The following is an 18,819-nucleotide window of genomic DNA, read 5'->3' on the forward strand; positions in this document are numbered from 1 at the left end:
GGAGAGCGAGTCCGTCCCCCTGCACGAAGAGGGATGGTGCCCTCTTGACAGAAGAGGGTGGCTTGTGAATGGATGCCCAGGGCGTCGTCTCTGCCTGGCTTCGATGCCTTATTTATCGTCACTCTGGGAAATGCCACCTCCTGTTTCTTCCCGTGAGTGGTTTGAGTGCTCATGATACAGCAGGCGCTATGCCCAGTGCTGGGGCATAAAACAAGACACAGTCCCCTCCCTAAAGGGCTCATTACCCAGTGTTGGTAACAGACCCCGTGAGCTGTGCGGGGGCAGCGGGAAGCGCAGGGTCTGAAGGATTTTGGAGGGGACGTTGAATCCAGGGGAGGGGCCTGGGGGCCTTCCTGGAGGCGGTGTCAATTAGCCTGAGATCTGAAAGCTGAGTAGCATTTAACCAAGGCATTAGAGGTGGTGGGGGGAAGAGGGTCTCAAGATGAGAAACAGCTTGTGCAAAGGCCAGGAATGGCTGGAGCTTAGGATGAAGGGGGTGGGCATGAGTGGGGAATGTCACCCAGAAGGGAGTGGGAGGGGGAACCCCTTGGTGATCGTCCACAGTGGCAGAACTAGTCCACACGGGCAGAAGTTACCGGGAGACTGGGCTCAGCCCACGCAGGGGCCCAGGCACCACGGTAGGGGCTGAGCCCCCCACCCCTCCAGGCGTGCGAGCAGAGCCCAGATGGCAGGTGCTCGAGAAGGCTGCGGGGGTGAGGATTTCACCCTGGATGGGGCCGGATTAAACAGACTTTGAGGTCCCTTCCAGCTGTCATACTCCCGCTTCTTGAAATCCCCTCTGGGAACAGCAAGAGTATAAAATATAAATCAATAGGTTAAAAATACGCTTGTCTCCTGCGCGTCCAGGGCCTGTCATTCTGCTGCCTTCCCCCAGTCTTCAGAGGATTCCTGCTTGACTAGGGCAGCCCGAGAGCGCGGCAGGAGAAAATAGCTTTGTTCCCCAGCAAGGCAGGCTGATCGCGCCTCCAGTGACGAGACCTCTGGTTCTTTTTTTTTTTTTTTTTTAATCATCGCTGCCTCTAAAACGCACACTGGCCTGTTTCACTTGACATCCCTTCCTTATATCTTCCCTGCTTTAATCACCAGGGAAAGAAAGACCAGCTAAACTGCTGCAGCGGCTTCGCCCCCAAAGACGGAGAGCAGAGAAAGAAAGTCCTGCTCGTGAGAAGGAACCAAACTTGGGGATGGCCAGTGGGGTGACCCTAAATTATCCAGGCCAGTGGCACCGCTGGGACCCAGGGGCTGTTCCCACTTTACCTCCCGGGGTTCCCATGGCAACGGGAATGCTGGGAGCAGCTAATAGGGTCTGGCAGTGAGTGAAATGAAATGTGATGTCCAGGAAAATGCAGTAGCTCGTAAAGTCATGGGGGAGGGGGCTCTTTTGCTGCCCGGCAGGTGAATGAAGCCTCGTTTCCTTGTGATCGTTACATTTTTGAGGGGAGGGTTTTGGGGGGTGCTCTTACACACGTTGATTTTCGTTTTTATAAAGAGTTGCATTTCCTGCACAGGTATGAAATGAAGATGTCTTGTTAAGTAGGGCCCGGTGTGTGCGGTGAATAGTTCAGCACCAGTAAAAAGTGTGTGTGCCGTCGATGATTTATGGGCCCCTCCATCCGTCCCAGCTGTCCTCGCCCACCTTCCCAGCCCGCCGTCGCTGGCTCTGTCATCAGCCGCCTCTCCGGGGAACGTAATGACACCATGTACTTCCGGGGATGCCCTTGTCTTGCGTGCTGGCCAGCTTCTGGTCATTCTCGAAGGCGCTGGTGGGGACTCAGCCCCTCTTTGGAAGCCTTGCCCCATGCGTTCTGTGCCCACCAGGACCACCACCTCAGCATCCCTTGGACCACAGTTTGAGGCCGTCCAGGCCCGAGCTGGAGTGATTCCTGCCGAGTGGCAGCTACTGGGTGGACCTCACAGGACGGGGATGTTCCCCAAATCATTCTGCGGAGCAGAAACCAGCGCCGGGTCTGAGTGCTCCGGGGCAAGGTGGCCGGGACTCCGGGGTCAACTAGAGAGGCCCGGGCAGCTGACACTGGAGACACCCCAGATCCTGGGTGGGGGAAGCGGTATATTATATCCCCCGTTCAGAACCTTGAAATCCACTGATTTCTGCATTTGTCTTTGTTGCCGCCACAGGTGATCTTAATCCTGACGAAGTATTACCATGCAGACATGGGGAAGGTTCTGGAAAGTTCTCTGTGGCGGTAAGTCAGCCCGAGGGTGGGCCTTTTCTCTTCCCATACCTGCGCGTCTCCCAGGCCGGGGTCTGAGATCCGAAGGCCCGGCTGGAGCAGCCCCCATTGGCTGGCGGCCTCTCGACTTTTCTTTGGCTAGAAAACGCATACAGAAGTTGAAACTATTAAAGTGTTTCGTCAGTGACACAGACAGGGCTGGAGAACAGACAGCCATTCAGAAGGCTTCTTTGCTTTCTTTCCTTTCTGTCTGTGTTCTCCTCCCCTTGCTGTTTTTCCTCCCCCGGGGGAAGGGGGTTTGCATTGTGAATTCAGGTCAGTGCGCAATCTCCTCTGCTTCTGCTCTGAGCTTCCGACACGGCTCCTGGAGTCCCCCAAACACACCGATTATCCTCACCGTCCGGGTGTCTTTCTTTCTTCCTGGCTCAGCCCAGAGAGCTTGGTAAATAAATAACGCCCCTGGCCAACGACGGGTACTATCTCTTTATACGTGAAATGTGAATTCAGCCCCAGAATTAGGCAGCCTCTTTGATGTTTTAAATGAGGTGGGAGAGAAGGAGGCCTTGAGAAGTCGTTTTGGTTATGATTATCTTTGTATTTACGTCTGCTCACCCAGGAAGGGGAAGGAAGTTTCCCAGCATCTTGGGCTGTGGTTTCAAAGCTTCTCTCGGGCAAGGATGCTGTGTCCGCCGGGCCCCGTGCGCCATTCCCATGTTGTCTGGGTGTTGAACCGTGTTGCTTTCCAAGATGTGTTTCTTGACTAATAATTAATTGGTTTTTAAATTTGAAATCCATTAAAAACGCCGAAAGCTGCGGATCAGGACTCCTGATTTATGTGCAACCACCTTGAGTTGATTTATTTTTGACTTTTGGCTTTACTTTTAGTGAAGGCGCGCCATGATTCATTGTTGGTTCTTACTGAGGGAATTCCGTAATGCTTTGGCCAGTTGCCGAAATGACCCTTGAGTTGGGTGCTTTCTTTGCTAGATGAGGAACAGTGTTGCCTTGGACCAGCCGGCTTGGTCACCCCTGGACCAGCCGGCTTGGTCGCCCTGGTGCTGATGTGGGGTCTGGGGAGCCGTGTGTTTTCCTTCCCTTTTCCAACAGAAGCACCTTTCCTAGCCTGCCCCTCTCAGCTGTGGATTTGCCTCCCAAACTCACCAGCCTGCTTTCCAGTTCCATCGCCGGCCTCAGGACAAGCAGTCTGCGACAGATGTTTTCCTGCTGCGACCCCCAACTTCTTTATGTGTTGGTACTGTTCTGATCTCGTGCCTTGAAGCAACTCGCCCACCAAGGAGGTTGCTTTCAAAAATGCCCCTCCAGGGTCCGATAAGGCCGTTCATTGTTTGGGAGGAGAGCGGGAAGTGGTGAGAGCATTAAAGTTCCAGTGACATCTCATCGGCTGCCCTTTGAAGATGCACATTTGAGGACTGGTTTCAGGGCCAGTCTCCTTGGGAAGGGCCGGCCCCTGGAGGGCTCCCTCCTGCCAGGTGGATGGTCCAAGGACAGGTCCCCTTGGCTGCAAAGTGGAGAGAGGCACTTGTCTTCTCTTCCTCCAAGCGGAATTCCTCGACTAAGGAACGCATTCCCCAGCTCCTGCCTGTCTGTCAGCCCAGATCTTCATGAACTTTCGCTAACCCACCCTGAGTGTGGGTACCAGCTTCCCTCTGCTCTCGCAGCATCTCAGCACCGCTGGGGACGGAGAAAGTGAGGTTATCGGAAATGTTGCTTCGGGTAGTCAAGGGGCCTTCCTGGGGGTAACGTGTGCTGATTCAGACAGAGTTGCTGGGTGTAGTTAAAATTTGCTGCGAGTCCTAGTCGGGGTAGCATGGCGGGTGGAACAGACCTTGGCCAGCCCCACAGCATGGGGACCAGGCCTCCAGACTCAGAAATCTTCAGAAGCAGGTAGGGAAACCAGGATGTTAACGACCAGGGTTCTTGGCCTCCTTAATCAATAGAAATTGATCAGCGGCCAGACAAGAAATTCAGGCAAGGCTTTACTGGGGCCCCTGCTGCAGCAGGGGGGAGTGAAAACAAACAACAGGTTCCCTTGCTCATTCCCTGAGGGCAGGGAGCTGGTTCCTTATATGGGGTGAGGGGAGGGGCAGGTCCCGGAGAAGGGGCAGCTTAAGTGGTTTGACCACCCCTTCCGTGGGGTTGAGTGCAGGGGCGCAGGGGGCATGCTCAGGACCCTGCTTTTGCTCCCCACACCCTGTTTTTGCTGCTGGCTCTTCAGAAGTGGCAGTTGGGTTTTTTGTCTGTTTGTATCCGTGTTGTCCATAATTTGCCCCAACTGCACGGGTGCTCGCAGTTATTTTTAGTCGCTTGTAGTTTCTTTGTATTTTGTTGCTCCAGGAGATGTTTGTCCAGGTGCAAGGGCTGCAGCAAAGGGTCCCAGGTGCCAGCCTGTCTCAAGGAGGCCAAACCACTCACCTCAGAGCTGCTCCACAGGGGCCTCTTTTTCTTCCCGAGAGCCTCAGTCTCCTTGTCTGTAAAATGGGGATAAAATATCCCTGGATGGGAGGTTGTGCAGCTGAAGGAGATTACCTGTGAATCGTCCCCAGGACAGCACACCCTCTAAAGTCAGTTTTAATCCAAAGCAAATTAACAGATGTTAATTTTCCACATTCCTTTCTCATTACTGTCTCTAGACTCAGACATTTTCTCTCCTTTATTAAAAATACATGCAGAAGCATCAGTCATTTCAAGAAAGTTCACCCACATCCCCGCGCGTGGGGCCCAATTACTTTCTTTGTTTATCTCATCCCTCTTATGCTGAGATAGTTGTACAGTGAGACGTAGATAGAATAAAGTTGTGAACCTTCTTTCTTTCGCACGTACAAGATGTTTCCCGTTTTTCCATGTTGTGCCATGGGCTGCGTCATGTCTTATGGCCCCGCACTCGCCCCTTGAATCGATTCATTCTAGTACTTACAGCCCTGCTGCTGCCGTACGCAGTTTCAGCATGGCGCCTTCCTTTCCGTTTTGTTCCCTGGGACGCATCTTTACTGAGCAGATTTACGGCGGCATGCTCAAGTACCAAATCCTTTTTCAGGAGGAAAGCAACTCTCCACCTGGGGCAGTGCCCTGCCTCCTGGCCGGCTTCAGGCTGACAGCTTTTCTGAAACTTGCTAACCTACCGGCCCAAAGGGACTGCAGTGTCGTTTTCATTCGCATGCCTGTGATTCCTAGCCAGGGTGGGCAGTTTCTGTGTTTAATCGCATGTTCTCTTGTAAGCATCGTCTACTCATGTCCCCTCTATTTTGAGACTTGTGCGAGTTTGTTTGGAAGGGGGAAGAATGGCATCGGTCATTTCTTGGGATGCCACCGCCCTCTGTCTGCCGTTTAGGGTGCACGTGGAGGGAGGTTAAGGGTGTCAGTGCCTGGCAACACGTATTCAATGGGGTTATTAAAGACACACTTATTGAACGTGCACCCAGCCTCCCAAGAATTCTCCCGTGTAATTGCAATAAATACATTTTTAGTGACAGGTGTGGGATTTACGTTCTGGAAATGGCTCTCCGAAATCTAAGCTGAATGCATTTTTAATTGTCCTGCATTTCATGGGCCGCTTGTCAGGAGTGTCTCTCCCTGGCTGGCTTCAATGGTCTAGCACTCTGCCCCTTCCTTCTGCGTGGGTGCTGTTCTCTGTTCAGCCTCCGGGCCCCTTTGCATCAGTGCAGGCGTGGGTGGGAGGGAGGGAGCCCCGCACCACTGAGAAAGCTGCTGGTTGGCCTCCGGGGTTGGACGAGAACAGAGCTGGTCCACCTCCCCTCCTGGAGCCTCCTGAGGCGAATGGTAACTAGAGGAGCCGGCTGACCCTGCCCTGGCCTGCATGCCCAGTCTGTGCAAATGTCCTGGGGCTGCTGGGACAAATGACTGAACACTGGGGCTTACAGCGAGCAGAAATTGTTCTCTCACAGTCCTACAGGCCAGAAGTCTGAAATCGAGATGCGGGCAGGGCCGGGCTCCCGCTGGAGGCTCTGGAGGAGGAGGCTTGCTGCCTCTTCCAGCTCCTGGTGGCGCCCCTAGTGGCCGGATCTCTCCCATCTCTGCCTCCATCTTCACCTGGCCTCCCCCCAGCACCGCGTGTGTCTCTCCTCTGTGCGTTCCTTATAAGGACACTTGTCTTTGGATTTGTGACACACCCAGGTAATCCAGGGTGATCTCATCTCCAGATCTCTAACTTAATTGCATCTGCAAAGGCCTCTTTTCCAAATAAGGTCGCACACAGTCTCTGGGGGTTAGGATGAGGACAGATCTTTCTGGTGCTACCGTTCAGCCCAGTACACAGTCCATCGCCAAGCTCCGGGATCACACCTGGATCTATTTGCCTCGATGGCTCCTGCACCTGTCCCTGTCCTCTGTCCCCTCAGCCACACTTCCCTCTGCATCCTCAGGGGATCCCAGCTCACCTCACTGCCTCCACCCCCCAGCCCCTCTCCTTGCAAGGCCTTAGGGACTTGACATGCACACACGCCCACACTTGACATGCACACATGCACACATCCTGTCCTGCTTCCTTGCCCTGGTAGCCCCCGTGGCCAACACCCGTGCATCGCCACCAGTCCCCATCCAAGTCCGGGCGGGGGGATTTCAGTGGGCAGAGCCAGGAGCTGCAGCAGCAAGTACAGAAGAACAAGGATGCTCGTGGCACATCTAAAGGCCTCACTTGCAATTTGTATCTCCTCCTGATAGAACTGTAACGATTTGAAGATCAGGATAAATAGTCTTAGAAATCTGAAAATTAAAACGAAATGATCTGTACGTGTCCCCCTGTGTTCCTGCACCCCGTCTTGCAGGAGGAAGTCAGAGGTTCTTCCCGTGGTTCAGGGCTCTCTGCTAGGTGCCGAGGGAGTTCAGGCAGAGTGGGTGACGGACAGGAACTGAGGGGGCTCCAGGAGGCCGGCCTTTCAGTGTGAAAATGGGGACCCACTGTTTTTCCATGATTGCCCCTTCCCTCCCTGCGAGGAGCCTTCTTAGACATTTTCCTCCCAATCCCTCATCTGCCCATCCCTGTATTTCTGTTTAAGTTCTATGTGGAATATGTGCTTTGTACATGAACGGTAAGAATCTTCACACCCCTCAAGAACCAATTTGTACCCCCCTGGGGGCGATATTGTCCCCAGTTGAAAAATCCATCTCCCAAAGCAGGGCTTCTCCCACTTTCAGGGGCGTGTGAATCACCTGGGGTCTGGCTGAAATTCAGACTCCGACTCCCAGGTCTGGGCAGGGCCTGACGCGCCACGGTTTTAACAAGTTTCAGGTGACACTGAGCTTGCTGGGCTGCTAGGCAAACCCTGAGCAGTGCTGGGCAGCGTTCACGGCTCGCATGACTTGGTCTGGGCAACCGCAGGGCTGAGTTTCAAGAGCCCAGATTGCCGCTGGCCAACGCGGGCTGGGGTCCTGAGAGGCTCATTTTGTGTCTCCGAAGCTGGATCCCAAATGGCCAGTGAGACTCGGCTGCCTCATAAATGCTGCTAACAAGGTAAACGCAAGCCCTCGAGAGCTGAGCAACGGCCAGTGGGTAGACGGTGGGCCCTTAGCGGGAGGTATGTAAAAGTCACCGAAAAAGCTCTTAAAAACTACCACCGCTCAGGCCCTGCCTTGGAAGATGTGGACGCAGTGTGGGGACGTCTCAGAAGTGCCCCAGGGGAGAACAGCCCCAGGAAGGGCTGGTCCAGAGCAGTGCACCTCAGACTTCCCTGGTCTGCATTTCTGACAGGCTCCTGGATGTGCCCAGGCCGCTGGTCCAGGGACCACGCGTTGAGTAGCCAGGGGCTGGGCTGGCTGGGAGCGAGGCTTAGCATCCTGCCGGCTTCCCAGGGCTCTTGGACTGGCATCCACGTCACATCCCCCGCAGAGACGCTGAGCCCCTGACTCCTATCCCATCCCCCACCCCAACTCCTCCACTCCCCCCCCACCCTTATTCCTCCGTCTCCAGCCACCTGGCCTGCTGGCTGAAACTTGACCGTGCAAGGGCCCGTCCCTTCTGCGGCAGCTGGGACGGCGTACGCTTGGCGCTGACACTCGGGTACTGCCTCCTTGTGGACATTCAATCTCAGCATAAACCTCGTTTCCTCAGAAAAGCCACCCCACTACTCAGCGTAAAGCAGTCCCCAGGCATTCCTTGTCTCATCGCTCCTTGAGTGTAGGGGTTCCCGCGTATATAGTTTGTCTCTCCGTGCTCCCCACTCCCTCCTCCACCTGCCTGGCAGAACATACACGGATTGAGGATGGAGACCTGTGGGGTCCACTTGATGGTCTCCCGATGCCTAGAACCCAGATCAGATCTGGCGTGGAAGGTGATGTTGGGCGCTGGGTGGATGGATGGATGGATGCATATACAGATGGGTGAACAGATGCAGGGATAGATGTACCAATAAACATAGGACTGAGAGGATGGAGGGATGGATGGACAGATGAATGAATGGATGGAAGTGTGGAGAGGCGGTCCTTGGGAAACACCGCCAGGACCTACAAGACCCTTCGCATCATGAGGCCCTCCCTGCAGGTGGGGTAGGAGCTAGAAGCACAGAGTTGGCCCCGATACCGTCAGACAGAACAAGAGGGGCTGGGAGCATCCTGAGCCAGAGAGGAAGTGGGCCTCGGCCCACCTTCCCTCTGCTGTGATGCAGCCCCTGGTCCACGGCCCCGTTCACACGGTGCCTGGACGGTGTGAAGGCCGTGCCGGCCCTGCCCTTCTACCCGCACCTGTGACCTTGGGCAGGACCTTCAGCTGGGGCGACCTCGGGAATACCCATGGGGCGGGTCTCAGGTTTTCTCTGAGCGACTTGGTGGAACTCCCACCCTGTTATTGGGGTGGGGGGAGGGCGATTCTCTCCCGCCGTCCTCACTTTAATCATGAAATCTTCAACATGCACAGAAAGCGCGGAATGCGGTGTGCCGGCTTCCCTGGGTACCCTCGTGACAGAGACAACTACGTGCTCACCCAATAATCCAAGCTTTTCCTCCCTTCCCTGGTCTCCCCTGTGGTTATTTTGGGGTCATCTGATTTGTTTGAGCCAGTGGATGGTAAGCAGGAATAATATGGGTTAAGTCACTGGAGTTTAGGGCTTCAGCTGTTACCGCAGCAGAGACTAGTCTAGCCCAGTACCGGTTCCCTAGCTGTGATAGATGTTAATTCTTTTTTCTTTCCGGGACCTCCAGCTCTTAAAGAAACACACCGCTCGAGATTCTGATGCAGCCCAGCTCTCTCCTCCCTCCTTCCACCTCCTCCATGCCCCACCATCCCCATCCCAGAAGTAACCCTGCCTGGATCGTCCCCACGGGGGCATCATGTGTTAAGTACGCACGTACGAGTCTGTCCACAATCAATATGTTCTACGGTTTACTGTGTTTTAAAAATTAATGTAAATGGCATCGTGCTGCCTTCAGAAGTGTGACTGATACTCCCGCTGAGTAATTGGTAATTTATCCCTGTAGGCCACGTAAGCTGGTTGAGCTAAGCCTTCCCCTGCTGTGGGAACGCCAGGATTTTTATCCCCCGGATTTAGCTGTTCTCATCAGGGCTGCAGAGACTATCTGTCCACGTCTCCACCTTCCTTTTTCTCTTCCTCTGTCAATCTGTTTGCAGAGTGATTCCAGCCCCACGTCTCTGGAATCAGCAGACTTTATATGCCTGCATTCAAGCAGATGTGAGAGCGTAGTTCAATATTATTTTATTTTGCAGTTGCATGATTTTTCATGGAATTGAACATACTGTCCTTTGTTTATTGACTATTCGAGTCTCCTCCTCTGGGACTTAACCTGTTCATATCTCGTGCCCATCTATTGCTTAATTTTTTCTTCAACCCTGCCTCTCCACTGTGAATAACACAAGTCCTCTCCAGGACCCTTAATTTTAAGACGGGTGTCCTCCAACTGTGTCCTGAGCTCCTACTATGTGCCACTCATTCTTTCCCAACACCTTCTAAGAATGTTTCCTCCTAAGAATGTTCCTCTATGTCATATTTTTTAATACGCGATTCTTAGAAGTGCGATTCTTAGAAGAGTATTTCTGTAGGCTGGTGTCCTTTTCAGCCGCAGTGACAATGATGCTGTGTAACAAGTCACCCCGAACTCGGTGGCAAACACCGGGAACGTCTCTCCCCCAGGGCAACTGTGATTTGGTTGCCTTAGGCTGGGGTGGCCGGGCAGCTGCACCTGAGCTGCAGGTTGGTGGTCCTGGCTCTGCTACATCTGCATTTGTGCTGGGAGCCCAGCTGACTGGCCAAAGGCCATCAGGACCCGTTCTTCCCATGCACAACACGGGAGCAAGAGAGTCAAGCCCTCCCCACCCCCCAAGAACATATAAGGCTTCTGTTCCCTCACATTTGCTAAATTGCATTGGCCAGTGCAAGTCACAGGTCAAACCCAACACCAGTGGGGGAGGGGAGGGGAGTGAAGTGAATGTTTGCTGAATGACAGTCAAAAGTATCACAGGTGGTCATAGGTGTTTCCAGAAAATACATGTTTTGTGGTCATATAAGTCAGGTAGTAAACTTACTTAGGTGGAAGAAAACCCATCAGGGTCCTTTGCAGTAGGATGTACTGGAGTCTCTAACACACCAATGGGCGTCGTACATCTCCAGGAGAAGGTCGTGTGGCATTTCTCCATCCCAACTGATTCCATGAGCTTTCATTTTTAAAAAAATTTTTAGTTTATTTTAAATTTTAATTTAATTTTTATTTGCATCAATCACTTGTTTAAAGTTTGTTTTATTTATACACTTTAATTTTTACGTATTATTTTATTTTTGTTCCTCTGAGCATTTCCTGGGGTTGGTTTTCCACAGAACAAGCTTTGGGAAGCTCTGCTGTATGGACTTTATATTCCAGACGAGCTGGCCTTTGAGATTTCCAGACCACTTCTGTTTACCTGTAATGTTACTGTGTTTTGATACCATTTCATTTCAAACCACATTTGGTTCTGCGGTCCTAGGGTCTCTCCCTCTCTCTCCATTTTTTTAACATAGAGAATTGTAGGGTTATGTGTTCAGGATGCAGTGTCTAGGGAATTTGAGCCGTCAAACCACAGCTAGACGATGACCTCTTTTTTCTTTTTAAAGATTTTTTTTTTTGATGTGGACCATTTTCAAAGTCTTTATTGAATTTGTTCCAACATTGCTTCTGTTTTATGTTTTGGTGTTTTGGCTGCAAGGCATGTGGGATCTTAGCTTCCCGACCAAGGATAGAACCCACACCCCTGGCACTGGAAGGCGGAGTCTTAACCACTGGACCGCCAGGGAAGTCCCCAGACGATGGCCTCTTGACATTCACTGACGTGAAGAAGCCTCAAGGTCCTTCTCTGCGGAGGCGGATGATGGCCTGGGGGTGGGGACGTCTGCCCAGCTGGGCTGTCCTGAGGGTGATGTGGGCAGAGCCAGGCCGTGTGCAGAGCGTTCCAGAAGCCCATGGGCAGCCTCGGTCATCACAGCCTGTGTCTTAGGGGCCCCGAATGTCTGGGCAAAGAGCTGTTGTGCTGTTAGGGTCCTTACAGGTAGACAGTGCTGAGTGTTCGTGAGGGACTTTAAACAGGGGACAAGCCTTACCCTCTGTGGCCCGGAAGAGCGGGGCTTATTTTAGAGAGAAAGTCTTAGACGGTAGGCTGACGGCAGGTGCTGGGAGTCCTTTGTGGTCTGGGTGGCTGCGTGGTCAGTGTCCCCAGACAGATCCGGTTTCCCTTCTGGCTCTGTGCCTTCCCTCCCCGGGCGTCGTCTATATCATGAGACTGATGGCACAGACCTCGCGGTGGCCGTGAGCGTGACAACACGTCCTGCGTGCGCGACGCTTGGCACCTAGGAGGTGTCAGCGGGCCGCTTCCTGCCTCGGCCTCTTCCCCTGAAGTGTCCGGCTGGCTTTCCACCCGCCGTGTTCCGCCCCTGGGCCAGTCTCTGTCTGTGTTTGCTTGAGTATCGCCGTGGAGATCTGAGTTTGATTTAAACAAGACTCAGAGCAGATAGGAATCGAGGGAGGTGCTGACTTGAAAACTTCCAGGATTTGAGTCTATTCAATAAATAACGCAATTGGAATCAACAGTTGGATGAGGTCAGCCTCCAAGGCCTCGAGGTGCCTGCAGATCTGGGGCGGATCTGGGGTGGCCGGGAGGTCACAGGGAGTTTGAGGAAATCCCTCAGTATCCCCAACGCCCAGGCCTCTTCTTCCTGCATCTTGACCCCAGCACCTGGTCTTCCTCAGGTCCGGGATCCTCTGTCCCAGCTCCAACGACCCCCGCCGGTCACTAGAACTGACGACTGGCTTCTCTGCCGACTGGCTTTCCCTCCTCTTCTGCCTCTTTCCTCTCTTCCTCATCCCCCTGGCCTCCCTCCCCTCTTCTCTCCCATCCATCGTCCATCCATCCATTGGTGCACCCATCCCCTATCTCTCCATCTGTGCACGTCCATCCACCCACGCATCCGTCATGGGTCCACCCATCCTTCCGTCCAGCCTCTGTATTTGAGTAAGGTACGGTAATGCCCCCCAAGACTCATAGTTTAGTAGCGTTAACAGGTGAGCAAATGACCCATGGTTAGGCAGGTAATCCGCACTGTGATGGGGCTGAGAGAACCAGGGGAGCGCTGGACAGCCCCACTCTGTTGAGCAGAGGAAGTGGTAGTCAGGGAAGACTTCCTGGAAGAAGATTCATCCCAGGCCCTCGGGCACCACAGGCTCCCTGCTCTTGCGGGGCAGCTCTCCCTACTACACAGGGCCTTCCACGTTGCTGTGGCCAGTGGCATCTCATGCGTGCTCCTCGTCACCTTCCCCGGCATCCAGCCCACCAAGCTCTGCCAGGTCCACATGCAACACATATCGAAACTCCTTCTGCACCCGAGGCTGCATCATAGGAGTGCAGCCCCTGGCCTTGGGAAGGTGATGGGAACATCTGGCCTGCTCTATCCCAGTCAGGCCCGAGTCCCAGCTTCCCGTGTGGTACCTACCTCTAGGGAGCCCCTGCCCACCTGGGCTCACCTGCGTGCCGTGTGCGTCTGTGGTTTCCTCTCTCCCTCTCCTACATCCTGCTCCCCCAACCCCATTCCTGAAGGCTGGAAAGGACTTCCTTGGGCTCTAGAAGAGTTCTCAGGGACAGAGCAGACGAGATCAGAAAGCTTACAGGTTCCGGGTTCTTCAGGGTGGCCCCGAGCAGCGTGTTGGTTCTGAATTTAGCTTTCTGATGGTTCGCAGGGGCGTCTGGTTTCTCTCGCAGCGATGATGACGGCGCGGCCCACGCAGGCGACCCTGTACGCGTTGAGCACACAGCACAGCTTCCCAACCCATACGACCGTCCCAGACGCTTTTTTGAGAAATGGGAGACAGATGCTGAGCGGGGAGGGGCGGCCTATGAGTTTGGAGGTGATGCGCTGTTTCTCGGGCCTGCGTTTAGCTAAGAACCATCTCGTGGGTCCTCTTGGCACTGCAGCTTCTCCCTCTAGGGTTCTTCCCCCACCCTCACCTTCACCCCTCCGGCAGGGCAGCAGCCCGCACCACCCCCCGGGCTTCGGCAGCAGCCCCCTGAAGGACCCCTCTTGCTTTCCCTGTCTCCCCATCCCTCTGTGCCCAGGTGTCCCCTCCCCCTCTGTCCTTGCCAAGTCCCCCATCCCCACCCCCGCCCTGGCTGGGTCGGGCCCCTTCTCTGGGTTCTCCCAGACCCTATCCCACAGCCACCTCCCCATCTCTTCTGGGATCTGGGTTTCCTGTGGCTTCTGCACCTGGCAGAAACTCGCAACAGGGACGTGCCCAGGGATTTACTGAGCTTGACTGAAAGCTACGGTGAATTCAGTGGTAACCACCTACCCTTTCCTCAAAATAGGACGCTGTATAATGCCATTAAACGTCTTAAAAGGTATTCTTGGTAAGGGTGTTGCTAAATTCCTCTCCAGAAAATTCTCCCTAAAAAAATCTCCTTTTTAAAAATAGTACATGATCATCACAGAAATTTTAGAAACAATAAATGAAGCATAAAAACAATCCCGTGTTAAGCCACCTTATGAGATTACAAATGTTAATGTTTAAGATGAATATTCTCACCAGTCTTTTTTTTTTTAATTTTAATATTTATTTATTTTTGGCAGTGTTGGGTCTTCGTTGCTGCGCGCGGGCTTTCTCTAGTTGCAGCGAGCAGGGGCTACTCTTTGTTGCGGTGCGCAGGCTTCTCATTGCGGTGGCTTCTCTCGTTGCGGAGCACGGGCTCTAGGTGTGTGGGCTTCAGTAGTTGTAGCACATGGGCTCAGTAGTTGTGGCTCGCGGGCTCTAGAGCGCAGGCTCAGTAGTTGTGACGCACGGGCTTAGTTGCTCCATGGCATGTGGGATCTTCCCGGACCAGGGCTCGAACCCATGTCCTCTGCATTGGCAGGCGGATTCTTAACCACTGCACCACCAGGGAAGTCCCCTCACCAGTCTTTTTAAGATGTAAATATATACATGTTTTATAAATTTTGAATCCCAATTTAATATTATGTATTAAACATTTTCTTACGCTCCCACATATTTTCAAAACCACTATTTTTAGTGACCATGTAATATACCCTCAGATGAAAGAGGTATTATTTATTTAGCCAAATTCTCATTTTTAGACATCTGCGTCATTTTCAGTTTTCACTAACGTAAGGATGTAAAGAAAGCTGTGTTCTTGGCCTGGTACGTACATTATTCCACGTTTCTGATTATTTTCTTAGGATGAATTTTAAGCGTGGCTTTCTTTCCTGCCTGTCGGATTACAGGGTATTGGGATTCCGCCGTATATTTGAGTGTTTGGAGAGTCTGTCCCTGAGGCTGTTACTGATTGTACTGGGAGCAGAGAAATTAAAGAGCCATTTAGGCAAGAGGAAATAAGATAAATGTGCCTTCTTTCCTGACGCAAATGTACCTCCAGCTAAAGGAAAGCTTCGGCAGCAAGGTGAGGTCCTCCTTATTGTCCTACAAATTCCACAAATGGGTGGAGGCCTCTGACCCTGACCACCCCAAGCCCTGGTCACTTACCAGTTGCTTCCCGAGGTCCTACAATGTGTCAGGAACTGCTTTGGCACCAAAGATGCAGAATCAGCAGAGCACAGGCCCTTGCCATCCAGGATCTGGCCAACCGGTGGGAGAGCAGAGAATCCAAGATGGTGCCCTACAGTGTGTGCACTGGGAGGCACGGCTGAGCCTCAGGGGATGTGGTGCCCCAGGGCACAGGGTCCCATCAGAGGGACCTGGGGAGTGGGTTCTGAAGGATGAATAGGAGTTCACTAGGCAGAAAAGGGCAGGTGAGGTGGGGGGCAGGGAGCAGGCAATCTAGGCAGTGGGGCAATGGTGCAGAGGCTGGGCAATGCCCAGGGGTTGGGAGAAACCCGTGGTAAAGAGCCAGGCTGGTGCACAGGATGAATTGTTTTTTTCTTGCTGCTGTAACAAATTACCACAAACGTAGTGGCTCAGAACAACACAAATTTATTATCATACAGTTCTGGAGGGTGAAGTCTGCTCTGGGTCTCGCTGGCTAAGATGAAAGTGCGAATAGGGCTGACTTCCTTACCTGAGGCTTTAGGGGCAGCTCTTTCTCTTGCCTTTTCCAGCTTCTAGAGGCTGCCTGCCTTCCTTGGCTTGTGGTCGTTTCCTCTGTGTTGCCTCCCTCTGATCCTTCTTTTGTTTCCCCATCTCTTTCTCTAGCCACGGCTTGGAAAGTTTCTCCCTTTTAAGGACCCAGGGGATTCGATTAGGTTCTTTTGCATAATCCAAGATAACCTCCCCATCTCAAAGGTCTTCATTTACACATCAAAGTCCCTTTTGCCTACAAGGTAACACACAAGCTCCAGGCTTCAGGATGTGGACACGTTTGGAGATTCATTATTCTTTTGACCACACAGGGCATGAAGGCATCCACAGGTGATGGCCCTTAGGTTGTCTCAAGTGACCTGGTCACTTGAAGGCCTGGCTGGGACACCGAGTTTGAACATGAGATAGTAAGACTGTTTTCAGATCATCGAATTCTGTACATATTTCTTGAGCATCTTCTTTTTCTCTAGGCCACTTTGCCAGGCCTTAGGATTGGCCATGAATGAGACACCAACCTTGTCAGAGAGAAAGGAGCTGAAGGAGGGACCAACATCTATCTACGGTTAAGGAACCCATGGGAGAGGGTGACTGGACATTTCAGAGGAGGTGATATCTGAACTGGGCTTTGAAGGATGAACAGGAGTTTTCCGGGCAGTCAGGCAGAGGAAGACCCTTCTAGACAGGAAACATTATGTGCAAAAGCACAGAGGCATGAACCAGCCTGGTGTGAGAGGAATCCCAAGAAGTCTGGAGTGGCGAAAATGTGAGGTGGGCAGAGGAGGGTGGGAGACCACGCTGGGGAGTCCAGCAGGGGTTGGACCAAGGACACCTCGTGTACCAGCCCAAGAGGATTGAACTGTCTGACAGGTGGTGGCGCACTATGCGGGGGCTTGTGCGTTAGGGCGAGCGCAGGGCTGCAGCGCTCGGAGGGGACAGCAAGATGGGACAGCGAGACTGCAGGGTGTAGGGGGGCGTGGTTTAGCAGAGCCATGGAGTAGGGAGGTGGTATTTGACAAGGTGCTTGGACCACAAAGCCTCCTTTTCCTTGTCCTCCAGGACCCAGTTGAGTACAAAGTCCCATTCCTTGAGGTTCTTGGGGTGGGGGCGCTGAGCCTGGGATGGGCAGGACCCAGAATGTTGCATTCCTTCCCCGCACTCACATCCTGCGCCCTCCCCGCCCCGCCTTTCCCTGCGGTCTGCATCTCCTGCCCTTTGCATTAAAGTCACACTCAGTCTTGGAGATTTATTGCATTTTAATAAAACTCCCTGAGTGGGAAGCATATGAAGAAACCCATCTTTGTTTTCTATTATGTAATAAACCTCGCTTGAGTGTGCTTTGAAGGATGGAGCCATAAACCTGTTTACGGGGCCGCGCAGCGTCCAGGGAACGTGGCAGCAGCCGAACGGCATCAAGGGGCTTGGCCAGCTCTGCCGTCGACCGGTCGGCGCCGGCGCCGGGGATAGTCGGTCCCTCTCCCTGGGCCCTGCCTGCCTCTTCTACAAAAAGGGACCTGCTGGGGTGGAGTGCGAGATACTCTTGGTAGAGTTTACTTAGCACGGGGTCCAAGATGCGGAGCTGTTTTTTTTTGAACATCTTTATTGGAGTATGATTGCCTTACAGTGGTGTGTTAGTTTCTGCTGTATCACAAAGTGAATCAGCTATACATATACATAGATCCCCACATCTCCTCCCTCTTGCGTCTCCCTCCCACCCTCCCTATCCCACCCCTCTAGGTGGTCACAAAGCACCGAGCTGATCTCCCTGTGCTCTGAGGCTGCTTCCCACTAGCTGTCTTACATTTGGGAGTGTGTATATGTCCGTGCCACTCTCTCACTTCATCCCACGGAGCCATTTTTATGACGCTGGGAATGTTACTTTGTTTGGGGTTAAAAACTAACGTTCGTTGTGGCACCTAATTCTGGAGGTCCCAGCTCTGCCCTTCACGATTGGCCTCAGGCAAGCGGCTCACCGTTTCTCAGCCTGTTTGCCCACCTGTAAGATGGGTCTCTTCCCTCCCCCAGCTCTGCAGAGCAGGGGCGGCGGTTACTGGGGGACGCTTCTCCAGGAAGCTGCCCTTGCCGGGCGTGACCCTTTACCTATGTCTCGACTCTGGACGTCTAGTCCCGGCGCTCAGGCCGATGCCAGTGCTGGGGGGTTGGGAGGGGCAAGAGCCTTGGTCAGGTCCATGGGGAGTGGGTCGAGGACCGCCCTGTTGCCTTGGGTGGGAGGGTCAGCGAGGCTCCCCACGGGCCCGTGGGAGAAGATTGTGGGGAGCGGCTCCTGAAGGGGCTCTGGTGCTGGCCCATCTGCAGCTGACGACACGGGAACATACGGGAAAAAGCCCGCGGAGGGTTCGAAGGATCCCGAATGAGGTTGAGTTTCTGGACTGGTTTCACACAATCAGACCTGACTGTGAAACACCTACTAGGTGCCGTCAGCCCGAAGCCCTTACCAACCTAAGACATTGTCACCCGTGCCTCCTCTCCATGCCCCCTCCCTCCCTCAGCTAGCTTTCCTGGACGCTTACCCGCTCTGGGTTCTTTCCTAGACCTGCGGCGCTCAGAGTTCCAGGAGACACCTGGCCCCAGCCCTCCCGGGGCTTCCATTCAAGGGGGAGGCAGACAGGTGGCCAGGATGCTGTCTGTCACAGAGGAAGTGTGTGGGGTGCAGAGGAGGGGAGTGACACTAGACCAGAGGTTAGACGGGCTTCCTGGAGGAAGCAGCATCCAACTGAGACTTCGGTTTGAACCCCAGTGAGCGAGCAGCTGGGGGGGATTCGGACCACCCACGCCAAATCCTGGAACGGGAGAGAGTGGGGAGGATTGGAGAAACAGGGCGGGAGGGACATTGCCAGCTGGTGCTAGCAGGGAGGCAGGTGTGTGGAGGCCCGCAGAGGCCATGGTCTCCACTCTGCAGGGGACCTTATAAAAATGATGTCACGTCTCAAAGATGTCTAGCTCAGACCCTGAGGGAGCTGGAAGCCGTGCCCCCTGCAGGACAAAGCACTGACGGAGCGGGGCTGGTGAGGTATACAGGTTAGCTTTTGCTGCGTAACGACCGGCCCCCACATTAGTG

At 53.5% G+C, this 18,819-nt stretch overlaps 1 protein-coding gene across 1 annotated transcript in view; it reads left to right on the forward strand.

Annotated features, from left to right (window-relative positions):
- The window catches only part of SORCS2 (sortilin related VPS10 domain containing receptor 2), a 477,363-nt gene that overhangs the window by 179,402 nt on the left and 279,142 nt on the right, over positions 1-18,819 (forward strand). The window contains exon 2 of the mRNA XM_060147451.1: positions 2,158-2,225. Within this exon, the coding sequence (XP_060003434.1) occupies positions 2,158-2,225 (68 nt within the window). The remainder of the gene's footprint in view (positions 1-2,157; positions 2,226-18,819) is intronic.

Source organism: Lagenorhynchus albirostris, chromosome 4 (assembly GCF_949774975.1).
Source record: "Lagenorhynchus albirostris chromosome 4, mLagAlb1.1, whole genome shotgun sequence".
Taxonomy (NCBI): domain Eukaryota; kingdom Metazoa; phylum Chordata; class Mammalia; order Artiodactyla; family Delphinidae; genus Lagenorhynchus; species Lagenorhynchus albirostris.